Genomic DNA, 25,237 nt, shown 5'->3' on the forward strand with positions numbered 1-25,237 from the left:
TCAAAATGTATTTAGTGTTTTTTTAAAAGGAGTATCTTACTCTAAATGTATCTAAATGGAATCAATACTATTCCCCAAAAATTTTTTGAGGTCTTTTTATATGAAAGATGTCAATTTACATAAAAGCCTTCTGAGTGGATAAGATGTGGGAAATCTAGTGTATTACATCCTCAGACTTGAATCAAAGTATTAAAATTATCTTACAATTAAAGGTCAAACTTTAACACTAAAAGAACATCTTTTAGCAACATTTATCTAGAAAAAGAAGCCTAATTCACTTACTAAACAAATACAAGAGACAGAATATAACAGAGAGATTAAATCTAGAAGTGTAATTAAAGGGCAGTACTCATCTTGAGAAATATCATTATAGTGATCTGGATCTGTTTCATCTCACATATGAATGAGTATGAGAAAAAGGGGGGGTGGGGGGAATCAACAAACTATAATTCCTAAATTTTTCTACTTAGTTCTCAGACAATGCAAAATAAAAAATTTTTAATTCCACTATGCTGTACACCTGAAACTAACATGATACTGAATTATCAATTATAATGAAAAACAGAATTTTTTGATGTTTAAAAATAAAAAGAAAGAAAACAATTTTTAAATAAAGTGGCACTTTCTAGACCATAATAAAATAGGTAACATTCTTTGTAAATGTCACTGCCTATCAAAGTTTATATAACCCGCCGAAACCGGTTTGGCTCAATGGATAGAGCGTCGGTCTGCGGACTGAAAGGTCCCAGGTTCGATTCCGGTCAAGGGCATGTACATTGGCTGCGGGCACATCCCTGGTAGGGGGTGTGCAGGAGGCAGCTGGTCGATGATTCTCTCTCATCGATGTTTCTAGCTCTCTATCCCTCTCCCTTCCTCTCTGTAAAAAATCAATAAAATATATTTTTAAAAAAAAAAAAGTTTATATAACCCAAAAACATTTTTCATTAAAGAAAATATATATAGGCCCTGGCCAGGTAGGTCAGTTGGTTAGAGCATCATCACAAAAATGCCAAGGTTATGGGTTCAACCCTTAGTCTGGACACATACAAGAATCAACCAATGAATGCATAAATAAGTGTAACAACAAATCAATGTTTCTCCCTCTCAAAAATTCAATTTAAAAAAAGAATCCTAAATAATAAAAGCCTAATATGCAAATCGACCGAACGACAGAATGACCGGCGAACAACTGGTCACTATGACGTGCACTGACCACCAGGGGTCAGACGCTCAACACAGGAGCTGCCCCCAGCCCACAGGCCTCAGGCCAGCCAAGTCGGGTGCCAGCGGGCCCCCTCTCCCCCCAGTCGCCCTGCTGGTCACCCCACAGATCAGCCCTGATTACCAGCCAGGTCTAGGAACCCCACCCGTGCACGAATTTCATGCACCGGGCCTCTGGTGTGTGTGTTTGTGTGTGTGTGTGTGTGTGTAGTGTGTATTTAGAGAGAGAGAGAGAGAGAGAGAGAGAGAGAGAGAGAATATCAAAATATTTTTAAATACTTCAAGGATAAATGAAACCAAAGAATTTCCCTTTTATTTTTATTTGCCATTGGCATATCAGCACTTTTCTATCAAAGACTTTGGAGAAAAGAGAAGCCAAAATAAAGTTCAAACTTTAAATCTTCTGTGTGTGTGCTTATCCTAGCTACATTAAATTATTACCATTTACTTTGATAAGTAAAACTAAGCTTTCCTGCAACATATTAAATCAGACACAAGCAATTTAAGTTGAAAGGACGGAGATAAATGAAAAGATGTCTTTAAAAATTTATTTAGATTTTATTATATTTTGGTATGTCAATTCAAGTGGAATCCTATACAATAAAAGCCTAATATGCTAAGTGTCTGACCATTCGACCAATCACTATGATGCACACTGGCCACTAGGGGGCAGACGCTCTGATCGGTATGTTATCTTGCTGCTGGGGTCCGGCCAATTGGGACTGGGTGAAATGGGCTGGACACACCCTGGACAAATTTGTGCATCAGGCCTGTTTCGGCCCGATCCCCGCAGGCCAGGCCGAGGGACCCTACCGTGCCTCTTGTATTTAATAATTTTAGAAAAAGGACATTTTACCTATTTTCAAATAAAAAAGTAATTCTAACCATATGTTCTTACTTAAATTTTCAGGACTAGCCCAGCTGGTGTGATTCAGTTGGCTGAGTGTTGTCCCATGCACTAAGAGGTTGCCAGTTCGATTCCCGGTCAGGGCACATACCCAGGTTGTGGGTTCAATCCCCAATAGGGGTCATGCAGGAGGCAGCTGATCAATGTTTCTCTCTCACATCAATGTTTCTCTCTCTCTCTCTCTCCCTCTCCCTTCTTTTCTCTCTAAACTCAATAAAAACATATTTTAAATTTTTTTCAGGACTATACATATATATATATGCATATTTAAGACCTATCAAAATCCAATTGTTTTCGTAATAAGTTTCTATTATATACTACAAAACATATTCTATGGCATATTTAGAAAAAATTATATACAGAAATTATAAGGTAAATTTAATACAATTTCTAAGTAGTTTTAAATACTAACAGCTTTACAATTTAAGAAAATTAGCATGAACATCAACTCTAAATCACATCCAATCATTCATGAAAAAATAATCGAGGAGTTCTCACTTCTCACCTTGCCTGTCCAGTTGTTATGTTCCATTCCTCTCGCTGACCAGTACTTCGTGATTTTGATTTGTCTTTGCAAACAGAATCAGGTTGTTTCAAAGTGCGTTTGGCTGGAGGAGACACGTGGCTATCACTTAAACTACCATCAACCTCAGATTTCTGAAAGACAGTGAAAAATGCATTTATTATTCCTATTAAAACACACAGAATTGTTAAATTGCATAAAGTACAGTATTTATTCAATCAATAAATATTTACTGAATGAATCACTCTACAAGTGTAACAAAATGTAATAATCTGTAACTACAGAAACAAAAATTAGAAAAGTATGTTCAGTGTTGTTTATATTTTAAAGCAGTGTCAAGCCTACAGAAAAGATGTGTGTATATCATTTTATGATATAATTCCTCATTCTTCTCCTAAATACTCCATCATGTACCTCCCAAAACAAGGACACTTTGTTACATTAGCATCATACAACTCACCCAATCAGGAAATTAACACTGACATAACACAGAGCGAATCCAGACACATGAAATTTTATCAAATGTCCCAACATGTCTCTCTTTCCCTTCTGGTTCAGGATCCTATCCAGGAACACATATTGTATTTAGTTATCAGATCTCTGTCTACTTCAATATGAAACAGTTCTTTAGTCTTTCCCCATCTTTTATGACCTTGAGTGTAAAGAGTACAAAGCCTTTCATTCCCAAGGATGAACTTCAATCTGGGTCTATTTGATGTTCCTCATAACCAGATTCAGGCCATATATTCTTGGAAAGAATATACAGAAATTATATTGTGCATACTAGTACTACTATACCTACCCATCATTATCACCTTGATCACCTGGTCAAGTTGGTGTCCACCAGGTTTCTCCACTGTAAAGTCTTATTTTTCCCTTTGTGTTTCATTAGAGTATGTGGAATTATTCCGATAATTCAGCAATATCCTGTTTTTCATCAAACCACCACCCACCAGCCTTAGCATTCATTGACTATTCTTGCCTTTATTCAATACATTTATGACAATGATTAATCGCATTATTCCTTCTACATTTTTTTAGTTGGCATTCTACTTTAAAGAGCTTTCCCCTCCTCACTTTGCCCAATTCATTTACTCATATATTTATATCAATAGGCACTGTGGAATCTACTCTGAGTGGCCAGATGATGATGATCTCTGAATGCATACTAATCTGGCCACTCAGTGTATATCCTATATAATAAAAGGCTAATATGCAAATTGTCCCCTCGACCAGGAGTTCGACCAGCAGGCAGGCCGGCCAACTACCATGTCCCCTCCCCCTGGCCAGGCTGGCCGGACCCCACCCATGCACGAATTCATGCACCAGGCCTCTAATTACTCAATTTATAAAAGTTTTGGCCATTTGGAGCCCTTTCAAAGTAATTCCTGTATCCTTTTGACATGTCCCCATCATTTTGAATATTTCCTTATTTCTGCCACAAAAGAAATACCTAATCTTGTACTTTCCCTCCCTGACCCTAGAATTAGCTATTTCTGCAAGGAGCCCTGGTTCCTTTCAGTCAAGGATGGTACCTAGAAACCAACATCTGGGCAATAGGTGCACTCACTGTTACTGGGGGTTTTACTGCTATTGAGTCCTCTTAGCAGAGAGACTAAAAAATATACGGGAAAATGTGCATACGTACACACACACACACACACACACACACACACATCTATGCCTATTTATTTATCTGTGCGTAAATAACAACAAATGTGTGTACACTAATGCTTCTAATTCCACACCTTTCCCTTTTCTGTTTCTAAGCCCTTCTCAGAGAGAAACCTCATTTCCATCATCTTCAACACATACATTTATTTACTTATTTTTAATATATTTTTATTGATTTCAAAGAGAGGAAGGGAGAGGGAGAGAGAAATAGAAACATGGATGAGAAAGAAAGATCAATTAGCTGCCTCCTGCATGCCCCAACTGGGGATCAAGCCCAAAACCCAGGCTTGTGCCCTCACCAGGAATCTAACCAACAACTTCCTGGTGCATGGGATGATGTTCAAAAAACTGAGCCATACTAGGCCGGGCCATGTATTTATTTTTTATGTTCCCTTTCAATTTTTTGAAACCTCCATCTACCATACTTCCATTATTGCCTCCCCAGCTGCATATCCTCAAACTACAGGAAAATCACTATCTGCACAGCAGCTCTCCTCTTCACCAGGCAATTCCTTGGATACTAGGCAGATGGGAAAGAGAGTGGAGGGAAGGATCTTTCCTTTAGAGACAATTTAGTTCATATGCTAATACTTTATCACTTGACATTTTAGATCAGTATTTCAAAGGAACATATGATCATTTTCAATATAGTACCATATAAAGATATTTCAGTTCGGCCTCCTTTTATGCTACAATTTTCTTTTTAAAATATATATAAAAACTATCCATTTCATAAATGCAGACTTCTATATCATATTATCCCAAAGCAAGACAACTATATTACTCAAATAATTAGTAAAAATACAGCCACTAGCAAACAAACATAAGAAATACAATGTTTATTTAAAAGTACCCAACTACAGCCTATAGAATTAATTCACTTACTAAAAAATTTTTTACAGAAAGACCAATTTGTAATTTTGTGATTTAATATATTTACAATGAGCTAGTTTTAAAGCCACAAGACCACACGCTTACTAAAAGGCACAGAGAGAAAAACTAAAAATTCGAACATCAGAGTGTCTATCCTATCTAATAATAGACAAATATGCAAACTGACCATACCTCCGACACATCCACAAGCCACGCCCACCATCCAATTAGAGCGAGTATGCAAATTAACCCAAACCAAGATGGCTACAGCCACAGAGAGCAAGGTTTCCTAGGTAACAGAGGAAGCCAAGCTTTCCACCTGCCCTTGCCAGGCCTAAGCCTCCACTCAAGCTACAAAGTTTCAATTATAGAAGGTAAACAAATTCAAACAAATGGCGGCAGAATGGAGCTTGAGAGAGCAGGCCAGGGTTGCCACCGGCAACAGGGGAAGCAAAGCTTTCCGCACACCCTGACCGGGCCCACCCGCTTAAGGCAACAAAGTTTCAATTATAACCCCAACACAAATGGCTGCCGGCCTGGAGGGAGCCCCAGACTTGGATCTGCTCCAGGCTACAAAGTTTCAATTGTAGAAGGAAAATAAATTCCAGATACCAGGGCCTCCCCTTGGGTTGCCAGGGGGCGTGGCCGGCCTGCAAACCACCACAGGCCCCTCGCTCAGGCCGTCCCACACCCCAAGGGAACCCCCACCTGATCCGGGACGCCCTTCAGGGCAAACCAGCTGGCCCCCACCCCTGTACCAGGCCTCTATCCTATCTAATAAAAGAGTAATATGCAGATTGATCATCACTGCAACACACAATATAGCTGCCCCCATGTGGTCAAAGATCCTGCCCCCATGTGGACACAAGATGGCCACCACAAGATGGCCAGCAGGAGAGGGCAGTTGGGAGGCACCCTGCCTGCAAGGGAGGGCAGTTGAGAGGGACCAAGCCTGCAAGGGAGGGCAGTTGGAGGTGATCAACCCTGCAGGAGAGGGCAGTTAGGGGTGACCAGGCCGGCAGAGGAGGGAAGTTGGGGGCAAACAGGCTGGCAGCAGAGTGGTTAGGGGGTGATCAGGCTGGCAGGCAGAAGCAGTTAGGGGCAATCAGGAAGGCAGGCAGGCAAGCAGTTGGGAGCCAGCAGTCCTGGATTGTTAGAGGGATGTCCGACTGCCTGTTTAGGCCCACCGGGATCGGGCCTAAACGGGCAGTTGGACATCCCTCAAGGGCCTCCATATTGGAGAGGGTACAGGCTGGGCTGAGGGACAACCCCCCTCCGTGCACGAATTTCGTGCACCGGGCCTCTAGTTTAAGAATAATAAACATGTTAGTTGTTAACATGCATCACAATTTATCAGTTTAAGTTCCCAAGAAAAACTGGTTAGCTACTTCCAAACTATCCTCAATAGACTACATCTGTCACTCCAATTGTGCTCCACCCCAATCAGAAACCATTTTTGGCAAGATCCCCAGATGATTCTTCCCCACATTAGGATTTGAAAAGCAGTGCTGTAACACATTCCACAAGCACTCGGTGAGGAAGCAATGTCATCTGCTCGAAGCTAAGGCATATTTGTGAACACAAAAACTGATACCTATAAAACTACTTGACCAATTTAGATATCCAAGCCAGCATTACTTCTTTTAATCAAATCACACCACTCACTCTTTAAGATCCATCTCTACCCTGAATCTTATCTGAAGAATCTACTAATTGATCTTTCCCCTCTACTAGCTGCAACTGTACAATACATTTTGGCAATTAATTATATTCAATTAGCATTATGTACTCAAAACTGATTCTAACAGCCCTGGCTGGTTTGGCTCAGTGAATGGAGCATCGGACTGAAGGGTCCCAAGGGCATATGCCCGGGTTTCGGGCTCTATCCCCAGTAGGGGGCGTGCAGGAGGCAGCTGATCAGTGATTCTCTCTCATCATTGATGTTTCTAACTCTCTCCCTTCCTCTCTGAAACCAATAAAAATAGAATATTAAAAAAAATTTTTTTAACTGATACTAACAGCTTACCTGGTATTTAAGTGGTATTCAAGATCCAAGTCTTGAGATTCTAGCAAGATTTTAAGTTCTTTAATTAAAAAAAAAAAAATGACCCTTTTTTTTTTTTTTTTCAGGGGAGAGCAGAACGCAGTCCCCCACTACTACAAATTATGCAATCGAGTCTCCCACATTTGGGGAAATCGCAGGGGTCAGCACATCCGGAGTGCTATGGATTAGCCTCACCCTGGGAAAACCACCTTCATGATCATGGTATCTCCCCTGCCAGTTAAGCATCCTATTTCTTTTTTTTTTTTTAATATATTTTATTGATTTTTTACTGAGAGGAAGGGATAGAGAGTTAGAAACATCGACGAGAGCGAAACATCGACGAGAGCGAAACATCGACGAGAGCGAAACATCGATCAGCTGCCTCCTGCACATCTTCTACTGGGGATGTGCCCACAACCAACGTACATGCCCTTGACCGGAATCGAACCCGGGACCTTTCAGTCCGCAGGCCAACGCTCTATCCACTGAGCCAAACCGGCCAGGCCATCCTATTTCTTTTTAATTCCACACAACAGCAATCAAAAAAAAGCAAGATTTTCCCAAATAAAGAAAAATTAATAAAATATTTTAGTTATATAACTTGAAATAATTTGAGTTATTATATAACTCTGATTATCTATTTAAATGAGTTTATGTTTATTGGTCAGTCTCTCATATTCTACTGGCTTTTTTCAGTTCCATTCAAAGCATCTCTCATAGTGTTGTCCACATACTACCTGAACCAGAAGTCACCTGAATTGCTCGCTGAAGAAACATAACCTGTTAAACTAGAATTTCTTGAGGTGAGATATTTTTAATGAGGGCCTCCAGATGATTCTTAGTATACAAAAGTTTGAGGACCTCTGGCACATAATACAGTTTTAAGTATAATATGAGGCACATCATCCTAACCACTGCACTGAACTATAATACTTCTCTTATGGAAGGGTTTCAATCTTTACTTGGCTCTGTGACAGAAACCTCAGAATAAATAGCATTACAAAGAGATCCTTCCCTCTAAGGAAATCTAGAGATTTAAGTAAAGCAAATGAACAAGATGTACATATGTGCAAAGTGATTACTTCAGTACCATTTTATTAACTTCAAGCTTTGGGAAAGCTTTTACCTACAAAACTGATACTAACAGCTTACCTTTAATAGGATAATCATAGGTTCAACTTTGACTTTTTCATCTTCAAAGAATTTTACTAGTTAATTATAACGTAATCCTTTGAGGAAAGGCGTTACTAGTTTCAGGCCAAAAAGTTTAAGAGAGATGTTGCAATCTACCCACAGTCATTTAGCAATCTATGTCAGAGTCATTTCAATCCATGAATAAAAAAGGCATCTCAGACTAAGGGAATAATTTCACTTAACAAACGTTTATTGAGAACCTACTGTGTATATAAGACTTGGGAGCAGTGGGAAAATAGATTTAAGACCTATCTGAACTCAATATACAATTTATGGAGTTCACAAATAGTCACAGTGATGATATATAGCATATTATATTAAGTACTATAAGTATACAATTCTCTGAAAGCAAAAAATTAAAAATAAGAACTGCTAGTAGAGATGAAGGAAAACATCATAAATGATGTGGACTTTATTTCATAACAACATAATAATGGAGCGAATGGTCAGATGAACAATAGATAGTACTCTACCACTAGTAACAGTGTCAAATGCTACAAAAGTAAAAGTACAATGAAAAGATAGTCATCCAACCTAAGTGACTTTTTTCTCTAAACTCTAATCTTCTAAAATAGATAATTTTTCCAATTTGAAAAAATCATTTTCTCCTCAAGTCTCATCAACTACCACAAATACTGACCACTACTCTACCACAAATCACATACAATTAGACAAAAGACCTTGAAAATAATGAAACAGAGATTTTATGCTACGTAGGTTTTCAGGGAAGGCTTCATGTCCAGATCAGAATTTGTCAGAAATCCAGAACCTAGACTTTAATGTAAAGACTAAAAGAATATTTCCAAACATAGCATTAAAAAATGAGAAACTGAAGGAAACAAATAAATTAGCAGGCCACTAAATTAATTCAAGACTTGATGGTGGCCTCATCTAGAATTGTAAAAGGAGAAAATAAGAAATTGATTCCAGAAAGCAAAATAACTAAGATATTGGTGAAACCTCTATTCAAATTAAGACAATAAGGCAAGTATAAAAAGTGGTTGTTGATTTTTAGTGGGTGTAGGGGGAGGCCAGGGGACAAATGTTTAAGGAAGAAGTGTAAGGCTGAATTCTGATTTTTAAAGTTAGGTTTAGAATTCTAGCTCAAAATCTAGGGAGATGTCTATCAGGTTATAGGAAATGCAGCTCTGAATAAGAATAAGGTGAGGACTAGCGATATGAAATGGTAATAAAGGAATCATAGGTAATATAAGAATGAAAAAACAAAAAGGCAAAATCTTTAAAAATGCCTACATTAAAGGGATGAGCAGAAAGGATCTCATATAAACTAAAGAAAAATAGTGTCTCACTAAAACGGAGAAGAGAAGTTTGCTCCAAAAAGACCAAACAGAAGGAGAACTGATAAACCTGAGCACTGGTAATCTACTAAGTAAATTAGTCACTGTACCTTCTGATAGGACAATTTCTGCAAAATGATGACTGGAAATCACCAGATGAAGAACTGGGTGGTGAGAAAGTATAGGTGATGACTACAGAGTTAGTTTTATAGGAAGTCTCAGAATTAAGAAAGACAATAAAAAATAGTCTAAGGAGGTCACAAAGTCAAAGAAGTCAGGAAAGGATTTCCTTTTTGGGAAAGATAAGATGACCTGGTTTCTTGTAAAGAGAAGAAAAGGAATCAAAGAAGAGATTAAAATAAAATTAAATTTTAAAGAGAAAGATAACTGATGCAAAAAAGATCCTAGGAGAGACAGGAAAAAGAATGAGGAGCACTATCCCCCAGGCTAGATCAGAAAGTGTATGGGTGCAATCAATGTTTTCCAATTTCCTTTATAGAACAGCCTTTTTTCTGCCTTTTTAAAAAAAATAAGTATTCCTGTTGAAAGCTTAGTAGAGTCAATTTCTTTTTCTTTCATTTGTAAAACGAATGCACAGAGGCAGCAGTTACCATGACTGCAGAAAACAAAACTCTCACTGCTACTTATTTACTCAGAGCCAGTACTATTCTACAAAGTCCTAAAACTCAAGGACACACAATGTCCTCAATTTTCCTCAAATATCACAAGAGTACTGGCTTACTAGTTTAATATATCTAAACAATCATTAAAGAATATGGAAAGGGAAAAAATACACAGAAATAAGCTTAGGCATTGTAAAAAGGTAAAAATAGACCATTATAATTTAAAATGCATTTTTCTTCCTGTAATTTTTTTAATCTGAAAATATCACATAGTTAAAATGAGAGAGAGAGAAAGACACAATGTGGGCACTGAAAAATGCCAGGCTTAAAAGTTTGACAGAACCAGTCTTATACTACAGCACTACCATTGTAATTCAAAATTTACCTCATAAAATTGTTAGAAGAACCAGGTGAGGTAGTATAAGTTATAAATAGATAATCTCAAATAAGGATACTTGTTTCAAGGCTTTGTAGGATTAATAGAACCTCATAAGTTTATTAATTATCTTTAGTGATTCATTCCTTCCACAAAGAAAATGTATTAAGCACCTATTACTGTGTCAGATACTAAAGATACTTGATAAGATAGTCTCTGTCCTTCAAGGAAGTTAAAGCCTAACTCCTTAAATGAACCGGTAAAAGATATAAAAACTTAGGGTGCTTAGAGTATTGGGGAGTAGGATACATACTGCTTTAGCCTGTTTAATAGTACAATTTGGTAAAACCTGTAAAAATTTAAAATACATATATCTTTAATCCAATAATTCTACTTCACCTAAAAGAGAAAAGTCATTTCCTGCTACATTACTTATAATATTAAAAACACAGAGGCGCCTTGGCCAGATGGTTCTATACACCAAAAGGTTGCAGGTTTGATTCCCAGTTAGGGCACAAACCTAGGTTTCGGGTACAGGAGGCAACCAATCAATGTTTCTCTCTGACTCTAAAATCAATAAACATATCCTTGGGTGAGGATAAAAAGTAAAAAAAGAATATGGAGGCAACCTATACAGAGAACAGCCAAAAGACTGGATCACACAATGATACAACAAAATATTAGAAAGCCATTAAGAAAAATGGATACTTAAGAATGTACATGACACAAAGTTAACTTAAAAAAATTAATTAGCCCTAGCTGGTTTGGCTCAGTGGATAGAGCATCAGCCTACGGACTGACGGGTCCCAGGTTCGATTCCAGCCAAGGGCACATGCCTGGGTTTCGGGCTCGATCCCTAGTAGGGGGTATGCAGGAGGCAGCCGATCAATGATTCTCTCTCATCATTGATGTTTTTCTCTCTCTCTCCCTTTCTTTCTCCCTTCCTCTCTGAAATCAATAAAGAAATATATATTTTTTAAATTAATTAACTTAAGTAGTATATAGGGTATGATTCCATTTCTGTCAAAAATATACACATATAAATACAGACACGTGTGCAATAGTCTGGAAAGATGTATACCAGTTTTAACAGTGTTTATCCCTAGGAAGAACAAACTGGAGGAATTAAGGGAACAGGGGAACATCCTTTTTTTTTTTTTTTATGAACGTCCATATTGTTTGAAATATTTATTTCTTAATTTTTAAATAAAAATAAAATATTTTGCCACACAGTAAGATAGATAATCAAATTGGTACCTTAGTAAAATGTATTGTTAACTAAAAAAATTCCAAAGAAAAGGCAAAGTACTTACAACCATTTAAAAAACTCAGAAGCCCGGCCAGCATGGCTCAGTGGTTGAGCATTGGCCTATGAACCAGGAGTTCACAGTTCGATTCCCAGTCAGGGCACATGCCTGGGTTGCAGGCTCGATCCCCAGTGTGGGGCATGCAGAAGGCAGTGTTTCTATCTCCCTCTCTCTTCCTTTCTGAAATCAATAAATAAATATATATTTTTTTTTTAAATCAGAAACGTTAGCTCTGACCAGAGTTGCTACGTGGTTAGAGTGTCGGCCTACACACCAGAGGGTCGTGGGTTCAACTTCCGGTCAAGGGCACATACCTGGGTTGCAGGATTGATCCCTGCCCCCAGTTGGGGCTCATGTGGAAGGTAACCAATCAATGTGTGTCTCTCACATCAGTGTCTTCTCAGTGTCTTCTCTCTCTCTCTCTCTCTCTCTCTCTCTCTCTCTCTCCCCCCCCCCCCCCCCACCACCACCCGCCTCCCCCTTCCATTCTACTCTCTCTAAAAATCAATGGAAAAAATATCCTCACTCCTCTGGCGAAAATTTTTAAAAAAAGAACATTTTAGATAATGTAGGGCAGAAAGGGAGGTGGAACATTACAAGAGCATGTTAAAAAGTATGTGGCTAGCCGAAACCGGTTTGGCTCAGTGGATAGAGCGTCGGCCTGCGGACTCAAGGGTCCCAGGTTCGATTCCGGTCAAGGGCATGTACCTTGGTTGCGGGCACATCTCCAGTAGGGGGTGTGCAAGAGGCAGCTGATCGATGGTTCTCTCTCATCGATGTTTCTAACTCTCTATCCCTCTCTCTTCCTCTCTGTAAAAAAAATCAATAAAATATATTTTTTTAAAAAGTATGTGGCTAAAGGAAATATAATTTTTAAAGAAATATAAGAGTTTAAAAAAAACAGAAGTTTAGGTGTTAAGAGCAATAAATAACAACAATAAAGCATACATGGAACATTTACCAAAACTAACCATAAATAGGGTAGCAAATATAAATCAGAACAAATTATATGGAGTAAGTTCTCTGAACACACTGTATTAAACTACAAGTAACAAAATAATAATTAGAAAATAAATGCCCAACTGTTTAGAAAAGTAAGCAATATACTTCAATAACCTATATGTCAAAGAATAAAGCAAGAAAAAAATCATAAACTATTTTGAAACAAAGTTAATTTATATGTATCCTAGGAGAATTTGAACAATAAAAAAGTTAGGTAGAATCTTAATACGGAACAAAATAGGAGTTTATCTGAATAATCAATAAATTCATACTAAATTTTCCATCTCTTAATGTTTCCTATCATATATTTATATTTTTCTACATCTAACAGAAAATACACATTTTTCTCAAGCACACAAACAACATTACTGACACTATATTAGGTCACAAAGAAAGCATCAAATTCCACAAGAAATACACAAACTGTGTTTGTTATATGAGAGATATGCCTTGCTTTGACAACTTATTACGAAGGTGTCAATTCTCTGCAAATTAATCTAGGAATTCAAATACATTCCCAATCAAAATTCTAGTTGGATCTTTTGAGGAACTCTGATCTTAATTGGAAATGTACATGAAAAAAATAAAGATCCTTGAATATCTAGGTCAATTTTGAAAATAAAGAGGAGGAACTTGCCTTTTAGGATATTAAGACATATCTCAAGCCACAGTCATGGAAATAATATGGCACTGCCACGAAAATAACCAACACAAAAGAATAAAGAGATCAGAAAAGAACATATATGGGAATTTAGTGTATTATAAAATGCCTCTACAAAGGATAGGTTGTCTCGTAGAATCAATAAGATAAATCAAAGACCTAAATAAAAAAGGCAAAATTATATGTGTGTACAGGGCCACAATATAAACAGTATCCCTTACTATGAAACAAGAAAGGTTAAAAGTCGCTGATCTTGCCCAGCCAGTGTGGCTCAGTGGTTGAGTTTCGACCTAGGAACCAGGAGGTCACAGTTCCATTCCTGGTCAGGGCACATGCCCGGGTTGTGGGCTCGATCCCCAGTATGCAGGTGTAGGAGGCAGCCAATCAATGATTCTCTCTCATCATTGATGTTTCTATCTCTCTCTCCTTCTCCCTTCCTCTCTGAAATCAATAAAAAAAAAATTTTAAGTTACTGATAAATAATACTCTTGGAAAATAAGAAAATATAGCAAATCCAGCAGAAAATAGAAAAATGGGCAAAAAATATCAATAAGCATTTCAGAAGTGAGGAAATTAAAAAATACTAATTTTATTTTTTTTTATTTAAATTAAAAAATACTAATTTTCGTGGCAGTGCCATATTATTTCCATGACTGTGACATTAAGAGTTGTTCATACTCATTAATAATCAAAGAGCAATTAAAAATATACAAAATTCTGCCCTAGCTAGTTTGGCTCAATGGATAGAGTGTCAGCCTGTGGACTGAAAGGTCCCAGGTTCGATTCCAGCCAAGGGCACATGCCTGGGTTGCGGGCTCGATCCCCAGTAGGGGGCGTGCAAGAGGCAGCCAATCAATGATTCTCTCACATCACTGATGTTTCTATCTCTCTCTCCCTCTCCCTTCCTCTCTGAAATCAATAAAATATGTATTAAAATATATATATATACAAAATTCCAAATATTGGCAGGGTGTGAAGATATAGGAACCTGTATATACTACTCCTAGAAGTAGAAACTAGAGCAATTTTTTTTAATCCCCACCGAGGATATTTCTCCACTGATTTTTAGAGAGAGTGGAAGAGAGAGGGAACAACAGAGAGAAATATCAATGTTGAGAGAAACACATCGATTGGTTGCCTCCTGCACGAGCCCTGGCCAGGGCCAGGGCCGGGGAGGAGCCTGCAACAGAGGTATGTGGCCTTGACCGGAATGGAACCAGGACCCTTTGGTCCACAGGCCGATGCTCTATCCACTGAACCAAACTGGCTAAGGCGAGGCTTTATTTAAGTACATGAATACTCTACTTCAGGGGTCCTCAAACTTTTTAAACAGGGGGCCAGTTCACTGTCCCTCAGACCGCTGGAGGGCCGGACTATAGTTTAAAAAAAACTATGAACAAATTCCTATGCACACTGCACATATCTTATTTTGAAGTAAAAAAACAAAACGGCAAAAATACCCGCATGTGGCCCGCGGGCCGTAGTTTGAGGACGCCTGCTCTACTTCATTCCTGGGTATTCAAAGAAATTCCCAAACCAAGCCCCAAAGGACACTGTATGAGGATATTACTTGCAGCATATAACACACAAGGAATGCACTGCACAACTCCAAGAGGTGCTATTTATACATAGACTAGAGTATGAATGGTGCCTCTTTGACTGTTGCAACATGGCAGCCCTATAACAGTGAACCAAAGAGACTAAAATGCTTGCCCACATGGCACTTACATTTTAATATTGTAGCTGCCCAATAAACATTTGTTGATTGAATACAAGAACAAAGTAAAAAAGCAACACCCACCACCAAAAGTTAGGCTTAATTACCTCCCAAGTACCTGTCTGGCAAGTTTAGAGAACATATTTTATGAGTATCTGAAGCCCCACTGCTTCAGAGATCCCGATTTGGGTCCTAGAATACAGACACAAACTAATAATATTAAAGATGTTTAATTCACCCTGGGTCCGGGGGAAGCTAGATCCCGGGTCCGGGTGAGGCCGTGTGCCCCTGCATCCGGGTGAGGCTGGGTCCCAGGCCCGGGTGAGGCCACGCGCCCCTGGGTCCGGGTAAGGCCACGCGCCCCTGGGTCCGGGTGAAGCTGGATCCCGGGTCCAGGTGAGGCCGTGTGCCCCTGGATCCGGTTGAGGCTGGGTCCCGGGTCCGGGTGAAGCTGCGCACACCTGGGTCCAGGTGAGGCCACGCACCCCCTGGGTCCGGGTGAGGCCACGTGCCCCTGGGTCTGGGTGAAGCCGTGCCCCTGGGTCCGGCCGAGACCAAACCAGAGGGAGTCGGACCTGCATTACCACCATTTGTCCACCATCCAGAGCTGAGGGGTCAGTGCCGACATGTACACATAAGGAACTGGTGGACATTGATATTGGGTCTCAAAAGAACTGTTGGTCCAGAAAGAAACTCACTACAGACTGATTCATTTGCCTGTCAGCATAACTATTATTGCTCGTCTCACATTCAGTTCTTATAAGTATATCTCTAGTGACACATGATCTCGCTCATCTAGGGGAAATGATAAACAACATAGACTGATGAACAAGAACAGAACCAGAAACAAGGAGGCATCGATCGGACTATCGGGCCTCAGAGGGAGGATAGGGGAGGGTGGGGGGAGGGGGAGAGATCAACCAAAGGACTTGTGTGCATGCATATGAGCCTAACCAATGGTTAAGTTCAACAGGGGGTTGGGGCATCCGTGGGGAGGGGTGTGGGATGGGAATGGGGGGATGAGGACAAATATGTGACACCTTAATCAATAAAGAAATTTAAAAAAAAAAAGGGACAGCACACACACACAAAAAAAAAGATGTTTAATTCACCAATATCTATCTTCATACATAAATATGCCATATAATGTCTTTTCAAGATGTTTCAAGTATGAACATTTTTCTCAAATGGAAAACATGTGCATACCCCAGAGATAAATAATTCCCAGAGCATAAAAGAAAATGTACACACTGATAAATCAGTATCACCCAGCAGAGGGAAAGATGGTAGCACAAGTACACCTCTATTGGAGACCACAAGCCCCAAACTAGTCTCTTTATAGGGATTTTTCTCCCAAGCCATTTTTAAAATATTGGGAAGCAAGGATATTGCTAAATGATCTCACAATATGCCTGCTCCTCTCCCTACACCCACCCCCTGAAATCAAGCAGCAAGCAATTACTGAAAATCGCTGTTCTATATTTCATATCCCTACAGGCTACTGTTCCCACTTTCAGTCCCAATGCAATCCTAGACACAACTCCAGATAGTCTACTAAAAATCTGTCTATACACAGCATGCACAGTATTTCCTGACTATACAACAGCTGCTTCTTCACTTTTTCAGATGTTTGTGGAAACCAATGATTGAACAGCATCAAAGAGTAGTGACAAATACACATGAGATCGTGATATACAAGTGGAGAAGACAGAACTAGATTTAGGTATTATCCCTACTACTTGGCCTTCTACTGGCCATTGAACCAGAACTAGATTTAGATATTACCTATTTGACCTTCTACTGGCCATTTAATCTCTTCAGCAACTCAATTTCCTTAGCTGCAAAATAGGAGTACCTATTCACCTGTCTTACAGGGTTGTTGCATGGATTAAATGAAACAGCATTAACCCTGGCATGATTTACTCCTCTCCTTATTAGGTTACCACCAAATGGTCAGACAGGCAAAATGCAGTAAGTAAAATGAAGATTATCCATATAAAAATAAGTTAAAATGAGGCACACTTTTCATTCATTTGCTCAAAAACTACTGAACAATATCTAGCAGGCACTACTGTAGGCACTCAGGATACAGCTGTGATCATGACAATCTCTGTGTTTTTTATTGATTTTTTTTTTACAGCGAGAGGAAGGGAGAGGGAGAGAGCAACTCTGATGTGAGAGTGAAACATCAATCAGCTGCCTCCTGCACGACACCTCCCCCATGAAACCCCCACATATGCCCAGACCAGGAATCTAACCAGCAAACCCAACCAACTGAGCCAAGCCAGCCAGGAAGACTATCTGTCCTTAAAAATAATCAAAGAGCACATTCCCGAGTTGTGGGCTAGACCCCCAGTAGGGGACGTGCAGGAGGCAGCTAATTGATGTTTCTCTCTCTCTTCCTCTCCCTTCCTCTCTCTAAAATCAATAAAAAAATTTTAAAAAATATATCCTCAGATGAGGATTAACCAAAAAAAAACAGAAAATAATAATTTCTCATATATATAATACTGTGCATACTTAGATTCCTGAAAATAGGAACTGTGCTTTATTTATCCTCTATTCTCAAAGTTCGATCATCATGATTTTCACAAAAGAGACGCTCCTTACCATGCTATTTCATTCATTTAACAGACATTTATTAAGCATCTTCTATGTGTCAGATGCTGCACCAAGCCTGGAAATACAACAGTTGGGTGAAAATAAGAGCCTGCTCTCATGGATCTTATAGCCTACTGTAATAAAAAGAACCTGAGGAGGAGGGGGAAATTTAACCAAAGATATATTGTATATATCCTACCTGCAGATAAAACTACAATAACAATCTAAAAATGAAAAAAAAAAAACTAATACCAAAATAGAGTTCAAAAGAACCTGAAGTTTGTAATCTTATAACATATACTCAAAGTATTTAAAAGATAACACAAATTACAGCCTATTAACTTTAATGTGATGTCTTTTCTATTGTTTGATATACACCACATAAAATACTTAACTCTAAAAATCTCTAGCTTATATTAAATAAAGTTAACACATTTTATGTATGGTTTTCTCCCTAACTTTGCACTTCCATAGAACTTTTTATCCAAAAAGCCTCAGTGACTCATTTTTCACAAAAATCCTCCCCCAGTGAAGGGACATTAACAGAAATATAAAACATTCCTAGTACAAAACTAAAAATCCAAATATCAAGAAATCAGTCCAGTAACACACTGAGTAATGAAACTTCATTGTGTATATCCAAAAAGAAATGCTAAGTATACAATTCAAAGTCATGCAGCACTTCTTTGAAGTGAATCCTTGAAGAGACAAGATGACTCTATTCAGGTGCTGACAGTGGTTGGGCTCATGAGTTCTCATAATAAGCTGTAATCCCACCACCTGTCTAGCTGGTTTCCAGAGGTTACTGGTTTATCCATGATTATGTATTTAAGAAACATGCAATCAAGGACATATCAAAGGATGGTTAAAAGAGGGCCAGGAAAAATAATTTAGGAATTAATATGCATTCACTTCTACAGGTGTTGTAAGTTTCACCCATGACCTAAAAAAACTGTAAGTGTATCTAGTATTCGAACTCCTAGGAACTCCACTGCTACTATGGTTCAAAATTGTGACAGAAGACACTGCTTACCATATTACTCAATATCACCTATATAGTGCTCCATGTGAACTTGACATAAGGAATAATAAACATTACATCTCCCTCTCAGGCTTCCTTTCCATGTTTAATCCTCAACTTCAACCACTCTGCTTGTGTTATGTTGGCAAATGTATGAGTGCTGGAAAAGAATAAGTACAGGGTGGTAAAGAATAATTGTAGAGTGATATTAAAGGACCCCCAGATTTTTTTAAATAAAAGTAAAATGAAGCAAGCTTACTTATAAAGTTACTCAAAATATTTTCATCCTCTCAACTAACATGTGGACTCAGAGTCAATGACCATCTCAAAAAGTACAAAAAGCTAGTGACAAAGCCAAAAGCACCTGCAAACAAACCTGACAGAAAGATGAAAGAGATGAAATATTTTTCAAAGACTGCTTTCCAACTCTGTGAATATAGTCTCTCTGTTTGCTGAGAGTGACTCTGAGGTGGAGCAAATAAGTGCTAATTACTGATGGTCAGATTAACTAACCTAAAAGAGGTCAAACTTTATACACGTTAAATGAACAAACAAACAAAAAAAGGCAAGTACATAGAAGTAATTACAGTTAACTGCAAAACACAAATCAATCTCACATTTAAGAAGTGCGGGCACAAGAAAATCGTTCCAATAACCTATGGAAAGTATCATGTTTATTTCCCCATCCTACACATACCTGGGGAAAAGCAAAACTATAGGCATAGAGCTCATGGTCCGATGGTTTTTTAAACCAAATATAATGTCTCTAGACACAGTGGATAAAACAATCTAAAAAGAGTCAGAAGGGAAGGAAGAGGGGGAAAATCAGCATCAAGTATAAAGTGAAGAACATAACACAAAAGTAGAGAAAGGGGAACCTCCTCAATTATAAATCTCATAAAGAGGAATACAGCACCAGCAACTCCATTTCCCATCAAATACTAGTAAGTCTTTGCAGGCACAGACCTAGAGGGTGCTTTTACCACCCTCTGGTAAGTACTACACCAGAAAGGGTGAACCAGGAGTGCTAAACTCTTGTAACATAAAACCAACTTGAGAGGAAGAGCTTACCAGACTCAAATCAATCCACTTCAGAAATATACAACAAAGAAGTATACAAGCTGCTCCCCAAATATATAACCCATAAACTTGGAAAATCAGAATTACAACGTATCCTCTTCTGAAGGACTAATCACGATAGAGGATTATTAAAAATTTCTCAGAGAAAGTAATTACATCATTCCATCATCTACTACAGCCAGGATACAAATCCTCTTAAAACTGAAAAACAAATAGTTTCAAAGTAAATCTTCATGAGCCTGTTATTTATCATCTTTAAAACATTTTAAAAGGATTCTTGAAACAAAGTTTCATTAGCATCCTTCTAGAAAGAGCTTTAATATATTTCATTCTAGCAATTTAAAAGCTACCCAATATTCATTTCTACATTAGATTATTGATTGCTTGCCTTTTAACATCTCCATAACAGCTGCTTGACAAATTACCTCACCTCATTCCTCAGGGGATAAGGACAGCATGATACCCATGAATTCAAAAATGGGACCACAAACTGATCAGTGACAGACGAGCTAATTGCATCAGATGAATTAGACACAGTTCTAATAGACGAGGCACTCATATAGCATTATACAATTAAATGCTCATACTTTAAATATTTTATTTGCCCTTAAGTGAAGACTTTCTTAAATTTATTTTCATTTTAAAATATATGTTAGCTTCAGAAAGTCAATAAGCTTGTACATGTTTGGAATAATTTCTACAGAAAGCCTAGTTTCTCAGAATAATTACTCTGAATAGTTTGCGCAACTTTCAGATTTGGCTTTATTTCAACCTAAGAGATCAGTAAGCCCCCGAATAGTCTATTTAAGACAATTTTGAAAATATTGTCCAGGTTTTTTGCAAAATAAAAGCCAAATGTATTTTCAAAGATATAGTCCATATACTTCAAAATTACACAGTAAAATATGTGTTGTATTTACCTCCGCTTATTCTGATTAGTGCCAGAGAGGGAGCGTGAGATACAGAGAAAAAGTCACTGAGATACACAGAAAAAGCACATATATAAAAGCCATAATCTTGTAGAGTCCTGTAGAAAAAATAAAAATAAAACAATGCTTTCCTCCCATAAGAATAACAAAATGGGGTGGGTTTAAAGGCACATTTCAAATGAAAAGCAATTTCCAGCCAAATTACCCTTGGTAAATTCACCTCTTTCTGGACAAAAACAATACTCCTTTCTGAATTCAACCAACCTCATAATACAAACTTACCGATTCCTCTAAAGCGATCGAACATACTGCTACCTTTAGAGTTTTACACTGTATTAAAATGTCAACCACTTAAAAAAAAAAAGAAAAGAAAAGAAATCAACGGCCTTCTTCAAATAATCCCTTTGGCAACAGTGACAAGGACGGTGTTCCTTCACCTTGGGTAACTAACTATCCCCGTAACAAAAACAAAAAATAAAATAAAATGTAGACATCCCAGAAACCATCCGCTTCTAGGAGATGACCACCTAGAAACCCGGCCAGCTTCCTTGGGCGGGCCCCTTCTCGGACCCAAAGCCCGACCGGGTCCCTACCTCGAACCGGGGTTCGCCGGCGGGCGGACCCTCCAGCTCCGGGACCCCGCCCGACCCCTCCCGCCGGGAGAGGAGGCGGCGTGGGTTTTGTTTTTAAAGTTGGGGTCGGGGCAGCCGCAAACTTTTCTCGGCGTCCCGGCCCGGCGGCCCCCGGGCGCTCTCCGAGCGCTGCCCCGCCGGCGCGAACCAGCCCAGCCGGCCGGGCCGGGAGCCGGCGTGCGGAGCCGGCAGGAGCCGACCCTCGGCGAGGTCTGACACCGCGGAAAACTTTCACTTCTCCGCCGGCCCCTCCGCCCGGGACGCCGGCCCGGCCCCGGCCCCCGCTCCCCGAGAGTTACTTCTCCTCTAAGGCGGGACAAGGGCACGGCCCGCACACCGTCCTCCGGGCCCCCGCAGGGCCCCCCGGAGCCTCCCCCGGGGCTCCAGGGCGGTTCTCCACACAAAAGAGACGGGCCCCCCGGCAGCGCTGGCGCGGCCCTGCCCAGCCGGTGCCACCCGCCCCGCGCCCGCGACGCCCGGGCTCCGGCCGCCGGGAGGGCTCCGCCGGAGGCTTCCTGCCCGGCCCGGCAGACAAAGCCCGGGCGCCGGGCCGCCCCGCAGCCTCGGGACGCGGGGCCGCGCTCTTACCCGGGCCTCGTCCGCAGCGACGCCGGAGCCGCTTCCCCCGGCCTTGGCGGCGGGGCAGCTGGCAGCGCGGGTCTTGGAGGAGCGGGTCCGAGAGGAGATGAAATGGCTGCTGCCTCCGGCCGCCCCAGGCTCGGCTCCGGCTCCAGGCCCGGGCCCGGGCGACTTGGACCCGAGAAGGCGCAGAGAGCTCTTCCGGGTGTTCACCATGGTCCGGCCAGCAGGACGGGTCCAAGCGCGCCCGCCGCGCCCGGGGAGCCGTGGAAGGCGGCCCGCCGGCCGGGCGTCAGGGCCCGGGGAGCCGGGCCGGGAGACGAGCCCGCCCGGACGCCGAGGAGCGCAGGCGAGGACAGGCGACGGGAGGGCGGGCGACGCGAAGTCGACGTGAGAAGGCAAGTGGCGAGAGGCGGGAGCACCGCTCCAGGCAGTCGGCTCAGCCCTCCACCGGCTTCGCCCTCCTCAGCGGGAGCCGAGCGGAGCCGCCATGTCTGCCCCTTTCTCTCCCGTTCTCGCTCTCGAGCTCCGTGCGTCAGGGCTCCGGCGCCGCAGGGCCGACGAGACCGCTTCCGGCCGTGACCGCTGCGGGGCGCTGCAGGGCCAGGCAGCCCCTTCCCTCGCCGGCTGCTCTCCGGGGGCCCCGCCCCTCCAGCAGGCCCCGCCCAGCGGCGTGACGTCACTCGGCGGCCAGGGGAGGGGCGCTCTGGGCTGTGTCGACTCTATGGTTCGCGGGTCTAGCCAGCCCTCCAAGAAGGGGGATGGGAACCCCCCCACCGCCCAGCGAAGGCGCGCGGGTTGAGCCGTCACTCGCTGCCAGGCCCGAGCGCCCCCGCGACCCCGCCATCACCCCAGGTGGCTTGGTCTGAGCGCGGAGCCTGGGCGGGGGATGGAGGGGGTGCCTGGGGACGAGGTCGCGGTGACCTGAGTTAGAATCTCAAGAGATGCCGAAGGCGAGACACTGAACTTGGGTAACACTTCTCATGGCTGTAAAAAATGAGTGACAGGTGTGATCAAATAGATCTGTTCGGTATCTGGCACACAGGAAGCTTTAAAAAAAAAAAAAGAACAAATACTAGAACCCGGCTCTTTAAACAAAGCAAGGCAGGGTCTTTTTCTATTCCCCCCCCCCCCCGCCCCCGCCAGAGGTAAGGCGGAGTCACAAAGAAGGAACTCGTCCTACTAAGCGCCTCCTTGATCGCGGCCGCCCCCGCCCGCGCAAGAATGAAGAACACAAAAAGCTGAACACAAAAATGTTTAAGTTGTGATTTAACTTCCAAAGGAAAAGATTAAAGCACACGATTACTATGAGAAAAAAAAAAACAACCTCTGCTGTCAAGTAGGGATTATGTTCATTTCAAAAAATTCTCAGCACATGAGCGATAGAGTCTATTGGGAAGAAGCTCTTCCTGTTTGCTACACTAAGAAAAATGGAAGACTCGGGAAAAGTCCTGTAGAGATCACCAAGCTGCTTCAGAATTGGAGCTTTCTAGCCATCCAATCTCCCCAAGACCCTGGGAATGGACTGTTTTTCTATTTGGGGAGCAGTGTGGGTTCCAGGAAAGCAGACACATCCCCTCTTACACTGATTTGCATCCCACACCCTCCTCTGGACGCTACCCACAATTTAAAATCTGACCTGGCCTGGGTGTGGAGATCTTGTAATGGCACCAGACCTGGGCTTTTCTGTATCAGTTAGCTATGATCATTGAGCAGAAAAAACAGTATCATTTCCTGCAAAAGAGGCTGGCTTTAAGTATTATAGAAGCGTCCCGAAGGCTCCTCAAGGCATGCTGCAGCCGGTACCACCCACCCTAGTGCCAGGTGCACCAGGTCCCTGTCAGTGTTGTGTCCAGCCTCCTCACTTCTGTCAGTGTGGCCCCTGCTCAGTCCCAACACCAATTTGCCACCCAGTCCTACATTGGGTCCTCCTGAGGCTCAACACTTTACCCTGGATACCAAGATCAGCCAGTATCTCTACTTGTGTTTGGGAGCATGAGGGGGAAGGGTCATGGCTGCCTTTTCCTGGCCCTGAGTTCTTCATAATGGGCTCTGCTGAGCTTCTTCCTTGCCCTCTCTCAACACTCCTTAGCCAACAACTTTCTCTGCCAGGGCTCACGGAAGCAGGTTTTTCTCTGGGGAACCTGTCTCGGTGTTGACTGCACTGTTGTAGTCTCCCCAAGTCTGCCCTATTTTTTTATTCTTTTTGTTTTGTTTTTTGTATTCCTCACCTGAGAATATGTTTTTGTTGATTTCAGAGAGAAAGAAAGGGAGAGGGAGAAAGAGAGAGAGATTGATGTGAGAGAGCAACATCGATCAGTTGCCTCTCATATGCACCCCAACCAGGGATGGAATCCCCAACCTGGGCATGTGCCCTGACCAGGAATAGAACCTACAACCTTTCTGTGTGTAGGACAACCCTCCAACCAATTGAGCCACACTGGCCAGGGCTATTTTTTTTCATTCTTTAGTTTTGTGAAAGCCATTTTGGTATTTGGAAGAGTTCAGGGGCCCATCTTCTGCAGTCACCAAGAAAGAGAGATCATTCTGAAGTTACTCTTTGAGAAATATTTTCTCTGACTTTATTTCTATAAATGGTTTTAAATCATGAGACGTATCCTGAAGAAGTGTGTGGTATGCAGATTAGCATACAAAGGCTTTGGGTGCTTTCCTTCTTTGTTTTGTTTCTGTGTTGGTTTGTGGGTTTTTGTTTGTTTGTTTGTTTGTTTTGTTTTGTTGTTGTTGGTTTGTTTTTGTAGTCCTAGCTGGAGAAAGCCAGGTTCCGAGTTGAATTACTATAACCTATACCATTTTTTAAAATATATTTTTATTATTGATTTCATAGAGGAAGGAAGAGGGAGACAGAGAGAGAGAGAGAGAAAGAGAGAGAGAGAAACATCAATGAGAGAGAACCATTGATCGGCTGCCTCCTGCATTCCCCACATTGGGGATCAAGCCCGCAACCCAGGCACGTG

The 25,237-nt window shown here is 41.2% G+C and overlaps 1 protein-coding gene across 5 annotated transcripts in view; it reads right to left on the reverse strand.

Annotated features, from left to right (window-relative positions):
• Positions 1 to 25,237, reverse strand: part of ATAD2B (ATPase family AAA domain containing 2B) — a 129,429-nt gene that overhangs the window by 100,848 nt on the left and 3,344 nt on the right. For 2 of the 5 annotated variants that reach the window (XM_079791804.1, XM_079791803.1), the window contains exons 1-2: positions 22,272 to 22,839; positions 2,634 to 2,785 (exon numbers count right to left, since the gene is read on the reverse strand). In XM_079791804.1, the coding sequence (XP_079647930.1) occupies positions 2,634 to 2,785; positions 22,272 to 22,478 (359 nt within the window). In that variant the 5' untranslated portion in view covers positions 22,479 to 22,839. Of the gene's footprint in view, positions 1 to 2,633; positions 2,786 to 19,054; positions 21,962 to 22,271; positions 22,840 to 25,237 lie in introns of those variants that run through there. The other 3 variants (XM_079791806.1, XM_079791805.1, XM_079791807.1) reach the window with 3 other exon arrangements.

The sequence above is a fragment of the Cnephaeus nilssonii genome, assembly GCF_951640355.1.
Source record: "Cnephaeus nilssonii genome assembly, chromosome: 15".
In the NCBI taxonomy this organism is placed as follows: Eukaryota; Metazoa; Chordata; class Mammalia; order Chiroptera; family Vespertilionidae; genus Cnephaeus; species Cnephaeus nilssonii.